The sequence below is a fragment of the Oscarella lobularis genome, chromosome 16 (genome assembly GCF_947507565.1).
Source record: "Oscarella lobularis chromosome 16, ooOscLobu1.1, whole genome shotgun sequence".
Taxonomy (NCBI): Eukaryota; Metazoa; Porifera; class Homoscleromorpha; order Homosclerophorida; family Oscarellidae; genus Oscarella; species Oscarella lobularis.
The window spans coordinates 980910-998013 of NC_089190.1; the positions used below are offsets into that span (position 1 = coordinate 980910).

Genomic DNA, 17104 nt, shown 5'->3' on the forward strand with positions numbered 1-17104 from the left:
AATGCAAACGCTAACTGCCACTCTAAATGCTACTACCAATATATGTATACCGCACGGAGAGATGTAAACTGACAGACGAGACGCTTAGGGAAATCAGCAATGATCAGAGCTAGACTACATCTCTGGATCCATCTATAGAAATTATGGGTTCTTACCCTAACAACAGCCGTTTCTCAGAAGCGCAACGGCAAGAAGACAAGCCGCAATGAGGATGACGTTGAGTCCCGCACTTTCTATACACAGATGCGTACTCAACCAATGTTAGTCTATATCAACTGACGTGTTACCTTCACCATTAGCATCAACTTCTACCACAGCTGTAGCGGTTCGAACAGGCGATCCTCCATCAGTCGCAACAACGGTGAAACTGTAGCTCGAACGTGACGGAAAATCAAGCCCAGTACTGATCACTCCCGTCTGGCTGTTGATGGTAAAGCCCGATTGCTGACTTATAATGGAATACGACACGCTTCCATTTATTCCGGCATCCAAATCGTTGGCCTCGACTTTGAGTACGCTCGTCCCAATAGGAGTCGTTTTCCCAAGTTTCGCTCTATAAGTATGCCTCTGAAACAAAGGAGCATTGTCGTTTACGTCGTCGAGGTTGACCGTCACCGTAGCCGATCCGGTCATGGGCGACGGAGCCGAATCGGTGGCGTAGACCTCAAACTCGTATTGGGCGCGCGTCTCTCGATCAAACGACTGCAAAGCGGTAATCATTCCCGAGGACGAAATGCGGAACATCGACTTCACGGTGGACTCCAACGAGTAACTAATCACCGAATGGCTGTCTTTTTCCGAAGCGGAGACTTGTATCACTTTCACGCCGACGCGATTGTTTTCGATCACGTTCGTCGAATAGGAAGATACGGTAAACGTCGGTTCGTTATCGTTGATGTCGGACACGGTCACGATCAATGTCGCCGAGCCAGTATTAGACGGAACTCCGCCATCGACTGCAGTTAACGTTAGAAAATACTTGTCAAGCGTTTCACGATCGAGAGTCTTGGCGACAGTGACGATGCCGTTGCTCGAACGAATGGCAAAAGCCGAGTCCGTATTTCCCGACGATATGTTATAAGTTACCAATGCATTCGTTCCGAGATCGGCGTCGAGTGCCGTCAGATGAACGACCGTCGTTCCTTCGGGAGCTCCCTCCGAAATCGTCTGCCGATAATGTGACTGAGTGAAGTACGGTGCGTTGTCGTTCGCGTCAACGACGCTGATGGCAAGTTCGGTTGTCGCTTCGAGCGGCAAGCCCGAAACCGGATGATCTTGTGCCCATATAAAGAGCTGATAGTATGATTGGCCCTGCTCGATGTCCAATGTGAGGGCAGTCACTACTGTGCCTGTGACGGAGTCAATAGCGAAATCCCCCTTTTCGTTTCCGGATCGAATGGAGTAGGTGACCGTCCCGTTCGGTCCAGCGTCGCCATCCGTCGCTGATATACGCGTCACGGTCGTTCCAATTGGAGCCGACTCGCTTACGTTTGCGGAAAAGACCTTCTGCTTAAACTGGGGCGCGTTATCGTTGAGATCGTTTACCGTTACGAAGAGAGTAGCCGTAGCAGTCTGGTGATGATCTGCATTGTTGATGGCTTTCACAGTTAGGGTGAAATTGCTCTGCGCTTCTCGATCCAAGGAGCCGTTCACGTAGACTTTCGCGTAAGATAAATGGTTGTTTTGTACAGTGAAATTGTTTTTCTCATTACCTAAAGTCAATGATTAAAACCGCTTCTACTTCTGCCAACTTTCATGTACCTGACGTAAACAAAAATCGAATGGCTTGCGGAGAAACAGTAGGCGTTTCAGCCGTAGCGTGGAGTTCTGTCACGTATTGATCGCGTGTGCCGCTATTTTCAGTTAGACTGGCTCTGTACACATCAGTATCAAATCTAGGTCGAGGATCTAAGCAAATCACAATAAAACCCTTTTGTGATCTACTACACCTAATAGTACTTACCATAAACTCTTACAAGGGCGGCTGATGATGTTTTCGTCACTTTTCCCGCTATTGTCGCCACGCAGTGGTAATTTCCACCATTTGCCTTTTGAGCATTAGACAGCGTATAAGTAAGCTTCGTTCCTCCTGAAATAGCCTAGCAATACAAGACATTTTGAGAAGTGAATTTCCGCCAAATGTTTCATACTTTTCCATTGAATGTCCACTGATAAGTTGGCGCTGGACTGCCAAAAGCGAGACACGACAGCGTAAAAGAAGAGCCGACCTTTACTGACACCCCCGTCGGCTGAATGGTAAATTTCGGACCATTATCGACACAGACTTCGGGCTTGTTGTCTCCGTCTATAAAAAAGTAATAATAATAATTACGAGACGCTTGTTCACTTACTGATAAAGAGAGCAGAAAAGCCGCTGTCTGCATGAATAGTGTAAGAGCTGTCGCTTGACCTGTAGAACCACACAGCGACATAATCCCATTTGTTCAGTTTCAGTACTCCAGATGTGGCCATTGTATACGCTCCAAGACTAGAGCTATACAGCGCTTGGAGTACAACCGAAGACGATGTGTTCAGCTGTCCATTGACAACCAGCATTAGTCGGAGGTTTCGAATTCCAACGGTAGTTGCACTGTCGAGTCTTATGTTTGCCGACAAAAAGAAATAGCCCGAAGAGGGCGCCGTGAAACGTCCAGAGAATCGATCGAAATTGGTTGTCGATTGAAACAAACCAAATCCCGTGCTCGGTTTGGCCCACTTTACTATTTCAGAGGAGCCGATACCTTCTACTTTCACGTCCGTGCCCAGGGTGGCAGCAAAGCCTGAAGCGCTCTGATAGGATGAGTGGTAGATAGCCGAGAAACCGCTCTTCTCGCTAATTTTCCAGCTGGTGTCGACAGACGAATGAACGTAAATCGAAAGCACTTGTCCCTTTGTGAGATGCATTGCACCAGTGAAGCTATGAGTGTAGTAGTTATTAGGTGAAGCTTCTCGTACGGAAAAGACGCCGTTGCCTTTCGACGGCTTGTTATCTACTACGGCACTCACTTGAAAAACTCCGGAAGCGGAGTCCATCAACTCAATATTCGCTGCGACGATGTATATGCCTGTGTAGGGAACGGTGTATTTACCTGTCGTAGCGTTAAATCCACTGCCAGCGGTAAACAGTCCCTTGCCGCTAGTGTGCCAGCCGGATATTTCACTCCACCCTGTTGCTTTGACAGAACTTTGATCGGTAAATTTGCCTGCAAGGAAGCCGATTCCGGACGGTTTCGGTGAAATATAGTAAACGCTGAAGAAAGTTCCAGAACGAACGTACCAATTCGTGTGATCGGAAGTGTCAGCAAAAGCGGAAAGATAGTCTCCAGCCGAAAGAAATGTCGTACCTGCAATATTTGCCGCGTAGTAGTAACTCGGCGGATAGCCGCGGCGACTGTGGAGCCCAATTGAAGAGTCGGCTTTACTATTGATCGCTATAGTAGCCGAACTAAAAGACGAATTATAGGCGTAGTCTAATTGAATGTTGGCAGCAACAAAGTAGAGACCGTCGTTCGGGGCGTAGAAGCGACCTGAACTGGCAAAGCGATTGTCAAGCGAAAACAGACCCGGTTTCGCGGCGAGACTGTACGTAGAAATTTCGATCCAATTTGTGGTGCGATAGGTACAGTTTGTCGCAACGTAACCAGTCGCTGCCGGCGTGTCGGGAATCTGCTTAAGCTGAAGCGCATAAAAAGTAGAGCCTTCTATAATGGAATAAGAAGAATCGCCATCCGAATCTAGAAAGACCGAAACGTGTTGATTTTCTTGAAGAAAAATGAGACCTGACGCAAATAGAGTTAACGGAGCCGATCTTTTATAGGAGCTTCGTATGGCGTACGGCGTTTGACTGGTACTATTGCCGTCGACAGCAATGCGAGCAGCAACGTAATTTCCATTGGCATTTTTAACGATAATTTGAGCTGAGATGTAGTAAATTCCTCGCGCAGATGACGCTTTGAATCTTCCCGTTGAAAGACGACTATAGCCTGAGATTTCTGACCACCCCGCGTTTGTCTTCAGTTGAGAACTAGAAATTTCGCCTACAGTGTACGAAACTGTCGGTGCTTGCTCCGCTGCCGTAAATGAGCTACCAGCTGCGACACCCCAAGAAACATCCTTGTCCGAATAAACAAAGACAGAAAGATGGTCATTCGCTTTCAGCTTGAATATTCCAGCCACGTTGCAAGTAACCGACTTCTGATTCGGATCGTCGACGTCATTGACCGGAGTAGTCTGCTTGTCTCTGATGACAATAATACTGCACTTGAATCCTGATCCACCTGCGTTGATGAATTCGACGTTGGCAGTGACAGAAAAGGTGCCGTCCCTCTGGGCAGTGAATCGACCGGTCGAATAGTTAAAACCAAATCCCTGCGACTGAAAAAACCCCTGCGTAGTTGACAACGAATATGACGTCAGCTCCTTCCAACCTGTCGAATAGAACGAGACTTCGCTCTCCAAATTTGCAGCAAAAGCCAGTATCGAAGCGGGTCCCGCAGCGAAACCAACAGAAAAATCACTCGAAGCCTTGACCTTTACAGGAACAGACGATTGATGACGTATCTGCAGCGAAGCGGTGTCGTCCGCCGAAAGTTTCACATACCCTGAGAACGAAAGAGTGTACGTTCGACTCGGAGGACTCTGTTTGACGGCAGTAAGACCGGCTGTCGAGCTCGCTACATTGTTCACAGCCAACGCCAATCTCGTCTCTGCACCCGTATCATCGCTAACGTGCATGCTAGCAGACACGTAATAGATTCCAGTTTGGGGTGCAGTGTAAATTCCTTTTGACGAGCTAAAGCTGGTGCCGGAGAATAGAAGGCCGTACTTGTTACCCTCTGACTGCCATCCTGTAACAATTTTCCACTTGTTCTTCTCACTTATAGACAGATCGGCAACTGGCTTGGCATGTATTGCGGTCCACGACGATGAGGAGAAAAGGCTGTGAACGGAGAAACCGCTTTCCGATTGAATAGTATAATCCTTATCCTTTGTGGAGACAAACAACGAAGTTGTTTGTCCAGATTTCAGCCACAAAATTCCAGACAGTGCAAATGAGAAGTACGTTGACGCCGGATTTGTCCACAACGATTGCAGCCCATTGACGACTTCCTTTTCGTCAATTCCAAAGAAGACCTTCGTCTCGGAGTTCACCCTATCCAAACGCACGAGTCCAGAAACAAAGTAGGGTCCATCTGTTTCCGCAACAAAACGTCCAGTAGTAAAATCAAAATTTGAATATACGAACTGACCACCCAAGTTGCTCGAAGACCAACCGCCGATTTCCTTAGACCCGTTTTGCCTAACGTCTTCATTGCTCATCAAATCAACATGCATCCCGAGTGTGGGCTGTGACAAATCACCGAGGAAAACAGCAGAGAATCCGCTTTCTCCGCTAACGTACCATTGCGTGTCACTGTCTGAATATATCCACACGGAAACGTAATCACCAACGTCCAATTTTACCACACCGGCAACATTCATAGTACAGAAGTACGATGGGGGCAAGCCTTGAATAGCGTGCAAGCCGTTATCGATGTCGGTTTTGCCGTTGACTGCGATTACTATGCGAAAATATGTTCCTGTTGCATCGTCAAGTCTGATGTTGGCCGAGACGAAGTACGATCCGGCACACGAAGTCGTAAATCGTCCCGACGACGTGGATAGCCCTGTTCCAGAGCTGAACAATCCGGTATTGCTTCCTGAAGTTGTGTATCCCGTCACTTCAACCCAACCAATTTGACTGTACTGTCTATGTAACAACTTCGTGGCCAGGAAGCCAGGATGCGATTTTTCGGGCCCGAGATAACGCACGCTAAAGAAAGAGCCAGCTAAAATTTTCCAGTTGGTATCGCTTTCCGAGTAAACGAGCACAGAGATATATTCTTTAGCATTTATTTGCATTGCTCCCGTGGCTGTTAGAGTATAACTAGACGAGGGCGGGGGTCCGATAATTGCGTTCATGGCGTTATTCACGGTGCGATTGTTATTCAGCGAAACCAAGAGTCGAAAATGAGAACCCGTTGCACTGTTCAATTTTACAGTAGCCGTCACTAAGTAAACGCCCGATCTGGGGACTGTGTAGCGACCTCTTGACTCGACAGTTGAGGCGCTCCCAGGGCCGAAGGCAAAGTGACTAGCTACTCTTGAAGCATTTGCTGACCAGTCTACCAACTCAGTCCATCCTGTTCTTGTAAAGGTCTTGTCTGCGAGAAATGACGCAGCAAAGCCAGGATTTTCGTCTGCTGCGACTGCAGCTGTGAGACATAGATATATCGGTTAGATTCATACGCTGTGCATTATTTCGAGTGTACCTGCTGCAGCTTGACCCCTGTCTAGAAGGGAAACAAGAGAAAGAAGGATGACAATAACTGCAGTCCCCATCGTGTAATTATTAAGTCCCCTAAGTCCCCCCCCTGCGCAGTCCCGGGCCATGCGCATTGCGTGAATCACGTGTCAGTACCACATGAATCAGTAGACACATGCACACTCAAAGCATAAACTTTCAGTTGAGAAAGCTCTTTCTTGCCAGCAGAACATGGCTCATCCTTCTAAAGTTCAGTCTTACTGTGCTTCTTAAGGTTGTGCATCTTCTGTTTAGAGATCCTACACAAGAACCTACAAAAGTTGCAGGTGCATCGGTAATGCTTGGTGGCTGTGTCGCCGGGCAGAGCATGTATTGACTGGGCAAGAGTTGATCCCAGCCGGGCAGAGACTTCACTTTGTGTTCCGCAAATGGCGCCGAATGTGAGATGGAGTAACGTTGCCAATGCTGCAAGGATGTGAAGCAGGCAATGCATGCTTTCTCCTCGACCAGAAATAGGATGTCACGTGACGAACCATCGTGGTCACAATCGCTTTCACCTATCTCCTCGGAAACTGCACGGAATGATAATCCCAAGCCGTTATCTTCCCTTGAAAGGGGCAGTCACCGTGGGATTGATATTCAAGAAATATAGCGGTCGATTGATTATGAGTGGTTGTTCAGGGAGAAAACCTGTTCGTCGCTTCAGCTTTTGGTGCTCAGCTCACTTCAGTGCCACCATCGATCTGTCGTTTTTTGTCATCGAAGTGTAAAGCTGTGACACCTTTTTTACGCATGTATACCATGAGGACAGACAGACAAGCAGCCAGACAGGTGTACAGTATATATACAACTGACAGACAAGACGCACACGGATATTAACGCCTGCGGAAATCAGCAATAATCATCATACCTTGACGTTTTCTTGATCCATTTTATGTGATACAAGACATCGCTGTAAACACCGTAGCCAGTTCCGCACTCCTTGTCTCCCCAACTGACGATTCCAACAATAACGAATTTCTTCAAATTATTTTTTACCATAACGGGACCACCCGAGTCTCCGTTACACACATCTTTTCCCCCGCTCGCAACCGTACAGAACATATCGTTGTGAATTTTCCATCCCTGTTCGTCAAAATGAGCCTGGCACGAATCTCGATCTGCCACTGCCAAAATAGCGTGTCGCAACTTGACAGATTGACGTGGTTCGAAAACATTTCTGTTGCCCCAACCGGCCACCTTTATTTTGTCGTTCACTTCGTAAAAAGACCTATCTGATTCCTCCGGCAAACAGATTGGCCGAATGTACTTTGATAGCACAATTTCTGTGTATCTAGTATCGCTCACTGTTGGTGTGCAGTAATTGATTTGGATGAGCAGGACGTCGCTCTGAAAAGTGTCCGGATTAAAAGCTAGGTTGAAAACTTTCTTGGGTTTGCACCACAGTTCAACAGTATTGTTTTGAGTTCGCTTGTTCACGCCCAATCGTACAACAAAGTTTGTGCCCTTGTGAACGAGGCAATGAGCCGCCGTTAGGATGTATTTGTTATTGAGAATGACACCACCGCAGAAGGCACACCTGTCGCTCCTACACGGGTCGTCGTAGAGCAATGCCATCCACGGATATGCTCCGTGGGCAACCGTTTCTCCTCCGATAATTTGTCCTCGAGGATAAAACGTTCTTTCACCACATACTAGTATATGGGAAAATAAGAAGAATAGCATTAGATTAGTTGATTGGTTTCATAGTTTACCACCTGGTTTGCATTTGAGCGCTTCTCCTGACCACGTTCCGTTCTCCGTGCAGTTTCTTCTATAGTTTCCGTAAGCTTTTTTGTAGTAATCGTCGCACGCTGACGTAACTTGGTCTTCGTAGACGTATGTGCGTTCGATTCCACCGGTTAGTGTTGTTGTACCGTGATCAGGTTGACCAGGATTTCCGCATGACACTCCTAATCAACCCTGGTCAGTATAGTGTGTGGTCAAAGGGGTTCTAACTCACTTTGGCAGACCGGTCTCGTGTCATTCCAGGTAGGATCTTTTTCACATTTGATAGTCTTTGACCCGTTTAGGAGAAACCCTTTATCGCAGTAGTAGTGCACGAAAGCCCCAACTGCGTAGTCGAACCCTTCCTTTCCGCCGCACTCTTCCTTTGTGCCGTTTTCAGGCACTCCTGGGTCGCTACAGACAGGTACTGTGTCGATAGTCACTATCGCGGCCCCAGCAACTTATGAAAGTTCAGTTTACCTTTTATGTAAAATTCTACTTGAAATCCTCTGTAAGTCGTCGACTCATCAGTAAGAAAACGAATCGTTATAATATTTTGAGATAGATACGTAGCTGGGAGCGATCCAGATGTCCCACAGTAGATGCGAACGTCGCCGCTGTCGTCAGCAACCTAAGCAAGAGCGGACGGAGTAAAATTTTAATTAATGGTTTAAATAATTAATTTATAAAAACTACCTCCAGCTTGTCATAGGGGCAGTTTGCTTCTGAATGGGCTTCTATATCGATATCCAAAAATCGGAGTTCAATGTTGTAGCCGTAAGGAAATATTATAGTCCAGCTGCAGTTCAGATTGTTTTCGTACTTTTTCGGATACATGGGACTTTTCACTTCCCCCCGTTCACCTGGCTTTCCAATTATCGTCCTATTTTGGCAATCTATGATATAAATAATTATTTGATGTACAATGTATCTCCCTGGCATTTTACAGTACATTGGTTTAAGGGAATGCACGTTTTTCCATCGCTAGCCAGGATATCAGTGTGGCGACATGAGCAGTAGTAGCCACCATTGCAGTTATGGCAAAAGTGTAAACAGTCGCCGTTATTATTGCGGCACTCATTGATGTCTGAGAAGAAAAAAGTCGTTGCTAGTTAGCTAGGAAGAACTCTTGATCGTGACCTATTATTTCGTAATGAGCTTGAAAGCCCATTGCTGTCACTGCTTCGTCCGAATAGAACGTTACTTTGAGATTGTTTCCGTTTGTCAAAATTGTTTTGTTTGATCCAGAATCTCCACAGAATGTTAGCGTATCTAACAGTTCTTATTACACTAAGAAAGAGACTGCAAACATACAACGCTCTACCAGATTCGTCTGTAACCGGTCCTAAACGTATATAAAAGAGATACAGAGTCAGTGTGCATGCATGCAGTCTATTATGCTTTCTGTCAGTGTGACCTTTTGGGTTCGACAGAGTGACTTTATCGTAAATGCAGTTTTCGGAATATTCTAGTTCAAATTCTGTAAAGGTGATCTGAATTTGATAGCCGCCGACAGCATTGATGTGCCAAACGTTCGTATCGTCTTCGGGATAATCTCTTGGGAAGCGAGGCGATGAAAAGTTACAGCAAAGCTCCGTAAGATAGTATCGATCGGCGGCTGCACAAAAACACAACGGTGCATGACTATAGGCTAGTTCTTACGGATGGAAGAGTTGCATTTACCAAGGCAAGTGACATAAAAGAGTAGAAAAACAGTTGTTGACAGTCTTCTCAACGCCATGTCAGGTGATTGGGTGCGTTGCATTGAATTCAACAAAGATGGGAGATGTGCACTCGGCGCCTTCCGACCGATTCGACGACGAAACGGGAGACAGCGGGCCTTCGAGACGATATTTTCACGAATCTGCACTCATCGATCATCGTCTCTATCTATTCGGCGGCACAGACGGAAAGATCTTCTTTCCGCGTGACGAAATTTGGCTTTTCGACATCGGCGACACGAAAAAATGGCAATGCCATCGTGCGCTGGGTGCCAAAGTTCCGCCGCCGTGCATTGGCGCTCAATGCGTCGTCATCGACGGCACAATCTACTCGTACGGGGGCGAAAAAAGGGGCGGAGGTCGATTGGGGTCTCTTTTCGCTCTCGACTCGACGAAACTCGAATGGATCGAAGTGTCGACGCCCGCCGAGGGAAAAAAGCCAGCCGAACGAAACGATTGCTGCCTTTGCGCAATCGGTAGTCGCCTAGTTATGTTCGGGGGAATGAGCAAGAAGTGGATTCCACCCGATCGACTTCAAACGGGAGCGTCGTGCGACGGACCCATGGGAGGAATGTTGGGATACGCCAATAATGAAATTTACGAGTTCGAATTCGACGACGTCGACGAGAGAGAAAGAGGTACACGAAATCTCATTCAACCTGAATTTCATCTAATTGATTAATTTAGGGATTTGGCTCGATTTGGAGCTAAACGGAAAACGACCAAAACGACGTTGGGGTGCTTCTATGGCAGAAATCGACGATGAAAAAGCCTTACTTCATGGTGGATATGATGGCATGAATACTCTTTCTGACACGGTCGTCGTTGATCTAAATCTAAAGGTATCGCGACGTCTTAGTTCGTAGGTCGTTATCAAAAGATTCGATGCCTAGACTTGGACTGCTGTTAACTTCACTCCTGCGCTTTTACCCAGACACGGGCACACATTGGGTCTTTTGGTGAAAGAAAAGGCTTGCTTTCTTCTACTTGGTGGAGTCGAAGGGAAAGACACGGCTTCTATATTGAATTTGAACGAGAAAAAGTCTCACCAGGTACCTGACAGAGAGAGAAGACATGCACGGCCATTAATTAAGTAATTTTAGGTTGATGTGGACAGGAATGTGGCACGAGTTCGCTTTCACACGGCTCATTGTCTGCAAAACGACGACGGCACTGCTGATCTCGTTGTCTGCGGTGGAAGAAATTACCGGGATGACGTGAAATCCATTCTCACTGTTATACGACTTGGTATGAAGCGAGACATTTTCTGAGAGAGAAAGCGTTTTGACTGGGGTTGTTTTAGCTGAGGTGAAACTTGGCAAAGGAGAACTTCTGTTGTCAAGGAGTATGCAGCAGCAGCAGCGTGCCGCGTTGGAATTGGAATCAAGGAAAAGGGAAGAAAGCCTTCAACTAATCATAAATGAATTGACTCAACAGATGGCTGAAAAAGATAGTCAGATGAAAGAATTGGGGTACAGCTACTAAGTATAGAAAATACACAGAATTCACATATAGATGTTTCAGAGTCGAGATTTTGGAAACGAAGCAGCAATTGACGCATTCTAGACAAGAGAAAGAGTGTCTAAGGTATTGATCTCACATCTGGTAATCAGTAAGTGCGCACTCTGTATATATCGTCATGATAGAGAGCAACTACATGCCCTCGAAAAATCGCACGCTGAATCTCAGTACCATCTGAAAGAAGCAGAGAAGCGGCTCGTCAATAGAGAAAACGAACTTGCAGCATTGAAGTAATGAGCTGTCTGAGATCAATTCTAATTTATATAACTATTTGCATGTTTCAGAAATGAATTGGAGACGACATCGTCAGCTGACGTGACTATTCTCAAACGTCATCTAGCAGATAAAGAAGCCCGACTTGAAATCATGACAACCCGCTGTCAGAACGCCGAAATGTCATTGGCTGAAGTACAGAAAAGCTTAGACGAATTTATCGACGTGCTTAGCATCAAACCAGAAGAAGTGCAATTGACCGGTCTAAAACTGGGATCCGGATCCTACGCTGGTATTCAAAAAACTTCTTCTTTAGTAGACAGCCAAACAATAATAAACGACTTTATTTAGATGTTTGCGTTGGCCGATGGCAAGGAATTAACGTGGCCGTAAAAAAATTCTTCGACATGATCACGACGCCGAGATCGTCGGGTCTGTTTCGTCGCGAAGTTCAAATGTGCAGCCGAATGCATCATCCCAATATCATGACCATATACGGCGCTGTCATGGAAAGGGGGGTTCCTTTTCAAATGGTCTCCGAACTTCTCGAAGGATCCGTCGAAGAAGTCATCGACGCCGCTCACACGTCCGACTCCTATCTCACCGTCTTCGAACAGCTCTACATTGCCGTGGGAATGACGTCCGGAATAGCCTATCTTCACCAGCTTTCTCCTCGGCCCTACGTTCACAGCGATATTCGCTCGTCGAACGTTCTCGTGACGCAGGATATGAAAGTGAAAGTAGGCGACTTAGGCGCTGCTCATTTATTGGCTAGCTCCAAGTCGGTTGGTCCTCTAAGTTCCCAGTATCTCGCGCCTGAACGAATGCCGCGTGACGACGGTGCTGCTTCGCATAGTACGTTGAAAAGTGACGTATTTAGTCTCGGCGTGACTTTGATTGAAATTTTCACTGGGCGCGCTCCTATTCCCGCCGAGAGGCAAACGCAGCTGAGAGCTCTAGGAACGCGAGACAAGTTGTACGGACTTTGCTCGAAGATGATTGCGGCTGATGCGGCGAGTCGGCCTTCGGCGCGCCAATGCTGTGAGTTGCTGAACGAAGACGAGGAAGATGAGTTGATCAAGCGAAATGCCGGTAACGGTTCTAGTGCAACTCCACTTGGAAATCGTCTCGTCAAAAGCACCTTCGTGCGAGGAAAGCACAAAGTACTTCTTTCAGACACTTTCTTTTAATTAAATTACATAGTATTGTAAGTAACAAAAAGTTTTTTGACGTCTGACGGCGATGTCTTGACCGCCTCTACCTAGCCAAGGTAAGAGTTCGATGGGCTCTGAATTTATTTTGAGGCCGGCCTCCTTTTTTAGACTCCAAATTTTTTACAGTAGTCCCTACAATCAGTACGAATTTCTTCCGCATCTAATCCAAATTCAGCCAATGTGTACGCGTGTTCGGCTGCTTTTTCTCGTTTTCTCGCGTCCTTCTCCAGAAACGCCGTCAAGTCATCCTCCACCGCCTTAGTGTGCTCAAGACCGACTTCATTGGCAATTTCACGACACACACCTATGGGATCTGCGGTTATTTCTTCAAGTTTAAAGTCGAGAGTGTGCTCCGCTTTTCGCTGCGTTTCCTTGGCCAGTTCTCGAGCGATGCATCGAGTCATCCTGTGGCATCCCTCGCCGATTCTTCTCCAATCATCACCGGTAGAGAAAGGAGCACGGATTGTGCGAATCAGAGACGAGGAGGATGCCACAACTGAGACAGGATCACGGTGCAAATGGACGAAAGAGGCATCAGGAAAAACGTCAAGTATTGGCTTCGGCGAAACCAGAATGATAGGGGGATTTGAGAACGAAACGAGATCCAGACAATTCGCTAATGTACTTGATGGCTTGCAATGCCGTCCTAAAGAACTTGTACGCCTGTCGAGCCAGATCTTGGTAATTTTCCGCCACGTCGGAAAAATCCTTCCCACTCAAAAGGGGATAGTTCGTGAAGAACAAGTAACTTGACAAAAGAGCAGCGCCTTCTTCAGGCAAGTCCGTGCCTACAGGGTGAACGTTGTAAGGAAATGCACTTCCGGAAGCAGCAATAAAAATTTTATTTCTGTATCCGAAATGTTTCAGTTTTTTATTAAATCGAATGCGAAGATCGTCGATCGACGCTGCTTCAGCGACGTCTTGCGGGAGCAACTGTCCTAGCCGTAAACGACCGAGGGTCAAATAAGCCACGTGGGGATAGCGCGCTAGGAGACGATGGAGAATCGTCGATCCTGTGCGCATTGGGCCAAATATGAATATCGGACGATCGATCCGAATTGTCAGAACGACGGGAAATCGTCGCGGTATTGCTTCGAAACACTGAAGCGCGAATAGTGTTCATGAGGGTTTGGAAACCTACCCATCGGCCAAACGGGGTCAGTTCCTTGCCTTTTAGCGTCTCTAAAGCGTTCTGGACGCGTTCGCGCCAGTTTCCATTAGATGCGAGTGTTGGAAGTGAACCAAATCGCAAGCGAACCCTTTCGAGAAGTTCATCGACAGTCGACGGAGTGGAAACAAGTCGAATGTTGATATAGCGCAGCCATGGGTCTAGCGTATTGAGAGCATAGCGAAAAAAACGAAGGACAAGCGTAAGAACAGAAATCATTACAGCAGCCATCTCTGATAGTCACGTGAATTCTTCAGCAGCGGGGGCGGGGTTAGACTCCGAATTTTCTACAGTAACTCCTGCAGCTATTTCTAATTTCGTCCCCGTCCAATCCAAATTCAGCCAATCTGTATTTGTGTTCACCGCCTGCTTGATCTCGTTTGTTTGCGTCATCCGCCAGAAATGCCGTCAAATCATCCTCCACGGCCTTACTGTGTTCAAGACCGACTTTATTGGCAATTTCGTGACACACACCTATGGGATCCTTGATTAACTCCTCAAATTTAAAATCGAGAGTGTGCTCGGCTTCTTGACGCGTTTCTTTGGCCAAAACTTGACTGATATATTGAACCATCTTCTTGCATCCCTCGCCGATTTTTTTCCAGTCGTCATTGGTAGAGAAAGGAGCACGAATTGCGCGAAAAAACGACGACGCAGATGACACGATCGAGGCAGGATCGCGATGCAGACGCACAAAGGAAGCATCAGGAAAAACATCAAGTATCTCCTCACTAAAACAAGAATGATACGGAGCTTTGAGAACAAAACGAGACCCAGACAATTGTCCAATCGACTTAATGACCTGCAAGTCTCTCCTAAAGAACTTGTACGCCTGATGAGCCAGATCTCTGTAGTCCTTAACAACTTCAGCGAAATCCTCCCCACGAATATAGGGATAGTTTGTATAAAACAAGTAATTTGACAAAAGGAAGATGCACTCTTCAGGCAAGGTCGCGTTAATAGGGTGAACATTGCGTGGTATTCCACACCCGGAAGCAAGAAGGAGGTCACCTGCATATGTCATTTGTTTTGATGTCAGATAAAAGCGGCGGGAAAGATCGTCAATCGACGTCGCTTCAGCCACGTCTTGCGGACGCAAATTGCCTAATTCACAACGAATAGGCGTCAGCTGGGCCACGTCGGGGTAGCGCACAAGGAGACGATGCAAAATCGTCGTTCCCGTGCGCGGTGGACCGAATATAAAGACAGGACGATCAATTGAAACTGTAAGCACTTCGGGAAATCGATGAGGTATCATTTCAAAACATCGGAGTGCACGAATGTGGTGGAATAGGATTTCGCGCGCTAGCCATCGTCCGAATGGCGTCGTTTTCTCGCCTTTTAATGCGTCTAACGCGTTCTGAACGCGTTCGCACCAGTCTCTATTTGATGCGAGTGTCGGAAGTGAGCCAAATCGCGATCGAACCGTTTCGAGGAGTTCGTTGACCGTCGACGGAGTAGAAACGAGTTGAATGTTGACATGGCGCAGGCATGGGTCAAGGATATCTAGTGCGAAACGAAAAAGACGAATGAAAAACGTCAGCACACAGAACAGCACCCCCATCTGACGAAATATGTTGCGCCGGATTTAATAATTAACCACAACCGCCGCTTAATCTGATTTTCGTTTCCGGTCTCGTTTGCTTTTATTTTTAAACTCCAAACTTTTTACAGTAGTCCCTGCAATCATTACGAATTTCTTCCGCATCCAATCCAAATTCAGCTAATGTGTGCTTATGTTTACCGCCTGCTTGATCTCGTTTTCTCGCGTCCTCCGCCAAGAACGCTGCCAAATCATCCTCCACGGCCTTAGTATGCTCGAGACCAAATTTATTGGCAATTTCACGACACACACCTATGGGATCCTTAGTTAATTCTTCAAATTTAAAGTCGAGAGTGTGTTCGGCTTGTCGACGCGCTTCTTTGACCAAATATTGACTGATACATTGAACCATCTTCTTGGATCCCTCGCCGATTTTTTTCCAGTCGTCACCGGTAGAGAAAGGAGCGCGGACTGCGCGATGAAGAGACGACGCAGATGGCACAACTGAGACAGGATCGCGATGCAAACGCACAAAGGAGGCGTCAGGAAAAACGTCAAGTATTTCCTCAATAAAACAAGAATGGAATGCAGATTTGAGAACGAAACGGGACCCAGACAATTGGACAATCGACTTGACAACTTGCAAGTCTCTCCTAAAGAACTTGTACGCCTGCCGAGCCAGATCTCTGTAGCCCTCGACAACATCGGTGAATTCCTTCCAGCGAGAATAGGGATAGCTTACGTAAAATAAATATTGCGACAAAAGTAGGATGCATTCTTCTGGTAAAGTCATATTTGCTGGGTGAACGTTGTATGGAATTCCACACCCGGAAGCATACAGGAGATCACTCCCGTACTTTATTTTACTTGATGTCGTATCAAAACAACAGCACAAATCGCTGATTGACGTCGCTTCGGCGACGTCCTGCGGGCGCAAATCGCCCAGTTGGCAACGAACGGGATTTAGATGTGCCACCTCGGGGTAGCGCACTAGGAGACGATGCAGAATTGTCGTTCCCGTGCGCGGTAGGCCCAGTATGAAGATAGGACGATCGATTGGAACTGTTAGAACTTCGTGAAATCGTCGCGGTATCGTTTCGAAGCACTCGAGTGCGCGAATTCGGGATATTAGGTTTTCGCAAGCCAGTAGACGGCCAAATGGAGTCGTTTCCTTGCCTTTCAACGCGTCTAAGGCATCCTGAATGCGTTCTCGCCAGTCTCTATTCGATGCCAGCGTCGGAAGCGAGCCAAATCGCGAGCGAACTTTTTCTAGGAGTTCTTCGACTGTCGACGGGGTAGAAACGAGTCGAATATTGATGTAGCACAGGCATGGGTCGAGAATATTCAGAGAGTACCGGATGAGACGAAAGATGAAGGCCAGCACAAAGAAAAGTACAGCCATCGAAAACCCGGATGTGAAATACTCTATTGTCTTTACCAAACTTTCAATTTTTTAGAGGCCTTTCAATTTTTTCACTCAATTTAGCTAATCTGTGCCTGTGTTTTCCACTTGCTCGTTCTTGTTTCCACCACAGCCTTAGAGTGCTCAAGACTGACTTTATTGGCAATCGCACGACAGACACCTATGGGATGATCCTCTGCTCGGCTTCTCGACGCCTGTCTTTGGCCAAATCTTGACTGATACATTGAACC

At 46.8% G+C, this 17104-nt stretch overlaps 5 protein-coding genes and 1 pseudogene across 6 annotated transcripts; 1 reads left to right on the forward strand and 5 right to left on the reverse strand.

Annotated features, from left to right (window-relative positions):
* Positions 1–84: 84 nt before the first annotated feature.
* LOC136196845 (uncharacterized) lies at positions 85–6404 on the reverse strand. The gene is made up of 7 exons (XM_065986503.1): positions 6312–6404; positions 2352–6254; positions 2151–2305; positions 1964–2099; positions 1762–1908; positions 288–1712; positions 85–233 (listed from the first exon to the last, which is right to left on the reverse strand). The coding sequence occupies exons 1-7, from the start codon at positions 6379–6381 to the stop codon at positions 157–159; spliced, it is 5913 nt and encodes a 1970-aa protein (XP_065842575.1). The 5' UTR covers positions 6382–6404; the 3' UTR covers positions 85–156.
* A 76-nt stretch (positions 6405–6480) lies between these two features.
* Positions 6481–9822, reverse strand: LOC136196452 (mannan-binding lectin serine protease 2-like). 2 transcript variants are annotated; one of them, XM_065986005.1, is made up of 11 exons: positions 9755–9772; positions 9604–9689; positions 9489–9551; positions 9396–9416; positions 9212–9343; positions 9024–9158; positions 8768–8967; positions 8552–8702; positions 8307–8498; positions 8062–8256; positions 6481–7998 (listed from the first exon to the last, which is right to left on the reverse strand). In XM_065986005.1, exons 5-11 carry the CDS (start codon positions 9240–9242, stop codon positions 7196–7198), a joined length of 1707 nt encoding a protein of 568 aa, XP_065842077.1. In that variant the 5' UTR covers positions 9243–9343; positions 9396–9416; positions 9489–9551; positions 9604–9689; positions 9755–9772; the 3' UTR covers positions 6481–7195. The 2 variants fall into 2 exon arrangements, with proteins under 2 accessions (XP_065842077.1, XP_065842076.1); XM_065986004.1 differs by having other exon boundaries at positions 9489–9689; positions 9755–9822.
* A 27-nt stretch (positions 9823–9849) lies between these two features.
* LOC136196453 (uncharacterized) lies at positions 9850–12761 on the forward strand. The gene is made up of 9 exons (XM_065986006.1): positions 9850–10430; positions 10480–10634; positions 10686–10844; positions 10896–11040; positions 11096–11264; positions 11317–11379; positions 11439–11543; positions 11598–11818; positions 11878–12761. The coding sequence occupies exons 1-9, from the start codon at positions 9851–9853 to the stop codon at positions 12714–12716; spliced, it is 2436 nt and encodes an 811-aa protein (XP_065842078.1). The 5' UTR covers position 9850; the 3' UTR covers positions 12717–12761.
* LOC136196454 (uncharacterized) lies at positions 12707–13859 on the reverse strand (annotated as a pseudogene).
* A 320-nt stretch (positions 13860–14179) lies between these two features.
* On the reverse strand, positions 14180–15166 carry LOC136196918 (omega-hydroxy-beta-dihydromenaquinone-9 sulfotransferase Stf3-like). The gene has a single exon (XM_065986576.1). It carries the CDS (start codon positions 15164–15166, stop codon positions 14180–14182), a length of 987 nt encoding a protein of 328 aa, XP_065842648.1.
* Positions 15167–15560: 394 nt separating this feature from the next.
* LOC136196919 (omega-hydroxy-beta-dihydromenaquinone-9 sulfotransferase Stf3-like) lies at positions 15561–16853 on the reverse strand. Its single transcript, XM_065986578.1, has one exon. It carries the CDS (start codon positions 16851–16853, stop codon positions 15561–15563), a length of 1293 nt encoding a protein of 430 aa, XP_065842650.1.
* Positions 16854–17104: the final 251 nt, after the last annotated feature.

Bases quoted from the DNA above. Each gene is read 5' to 3' on its own strand.
- LOC136196918 (XM_065986576.1), bottom strand. From the start codon at position 15,166: ATGATACCTCATCGATTTCCCGAAGTGCTTACAGTTTCAATTGATCGT.
- LOC136196453 (XM_065986006.1), top strand. From the start codon at position 9,851: ATGGGAGATGTGCACTCGGCGCCTTCCGACCGATTCGACGACGAAACG. The intron at 10,635-10,685 runs GTATCGCGACGT...TTCGATGCCTAG, and splicing joins TCGTTGATCTAAATCTAAAG to ACTTGGACTGCTGTTAACTT. The intron at 11,265-11,316 runs GTACAGCTACTA...TAGATGTTTCAG, and splicing joins AGTCAGATGAAAGAATTGGG to AGTCGAGATTTTGGAAACGA.
- LOC136196452 (XM_065986004.1), bottom strand. From the start codon at position 9,812: ATGGCGTTGAGAAGACTGTCAACAACTGTTTTTCTACTCTTTTATGTC. The intron at 9,690-9,754 runs GTAAATGCAACT...GTTTTTGTGCAG, and splicing joins CTTTTATGTCACTTGCCTTG to CCGCCGATCGATACTATCTT. The intron at 8,499-8,551 runs GTAAACTGAACT...CTATCGACACAG, and splicing joins AGTAGAATTTTACATAAAAG to TACCTGTCTGTAGCGACCCA.
- LOC136196919 (XM_065986578.1), bottom strand. From the start codon at position 16,853: ATGGCTGTACTTTTCTTTGTGCTGGCCTTCATCTTTCGTCTCATCCGG.
- LOC136196845 (XM_065986503.1), bottom strand. From the start codon at position 6,381: ATGGGGACTGCAGTTATTGTCATCCTTCTTTCTCTTGTTTCCCTTCTA. The intron at 6,255-6,311 runs GTACACTCGAAA...TATGTCTCACAG, and splicing joins CAGGGGTCAAGCTGCAGCAG to CTGCAGTCGCAGCAGACGAA. The intron at 234-287 runs GTAACACGTCAG...ATCTGTGTATAG, and splicing joins AGTTGATGCTAATGGTGAAG to AAAGTGCGGGACTCAACGTC.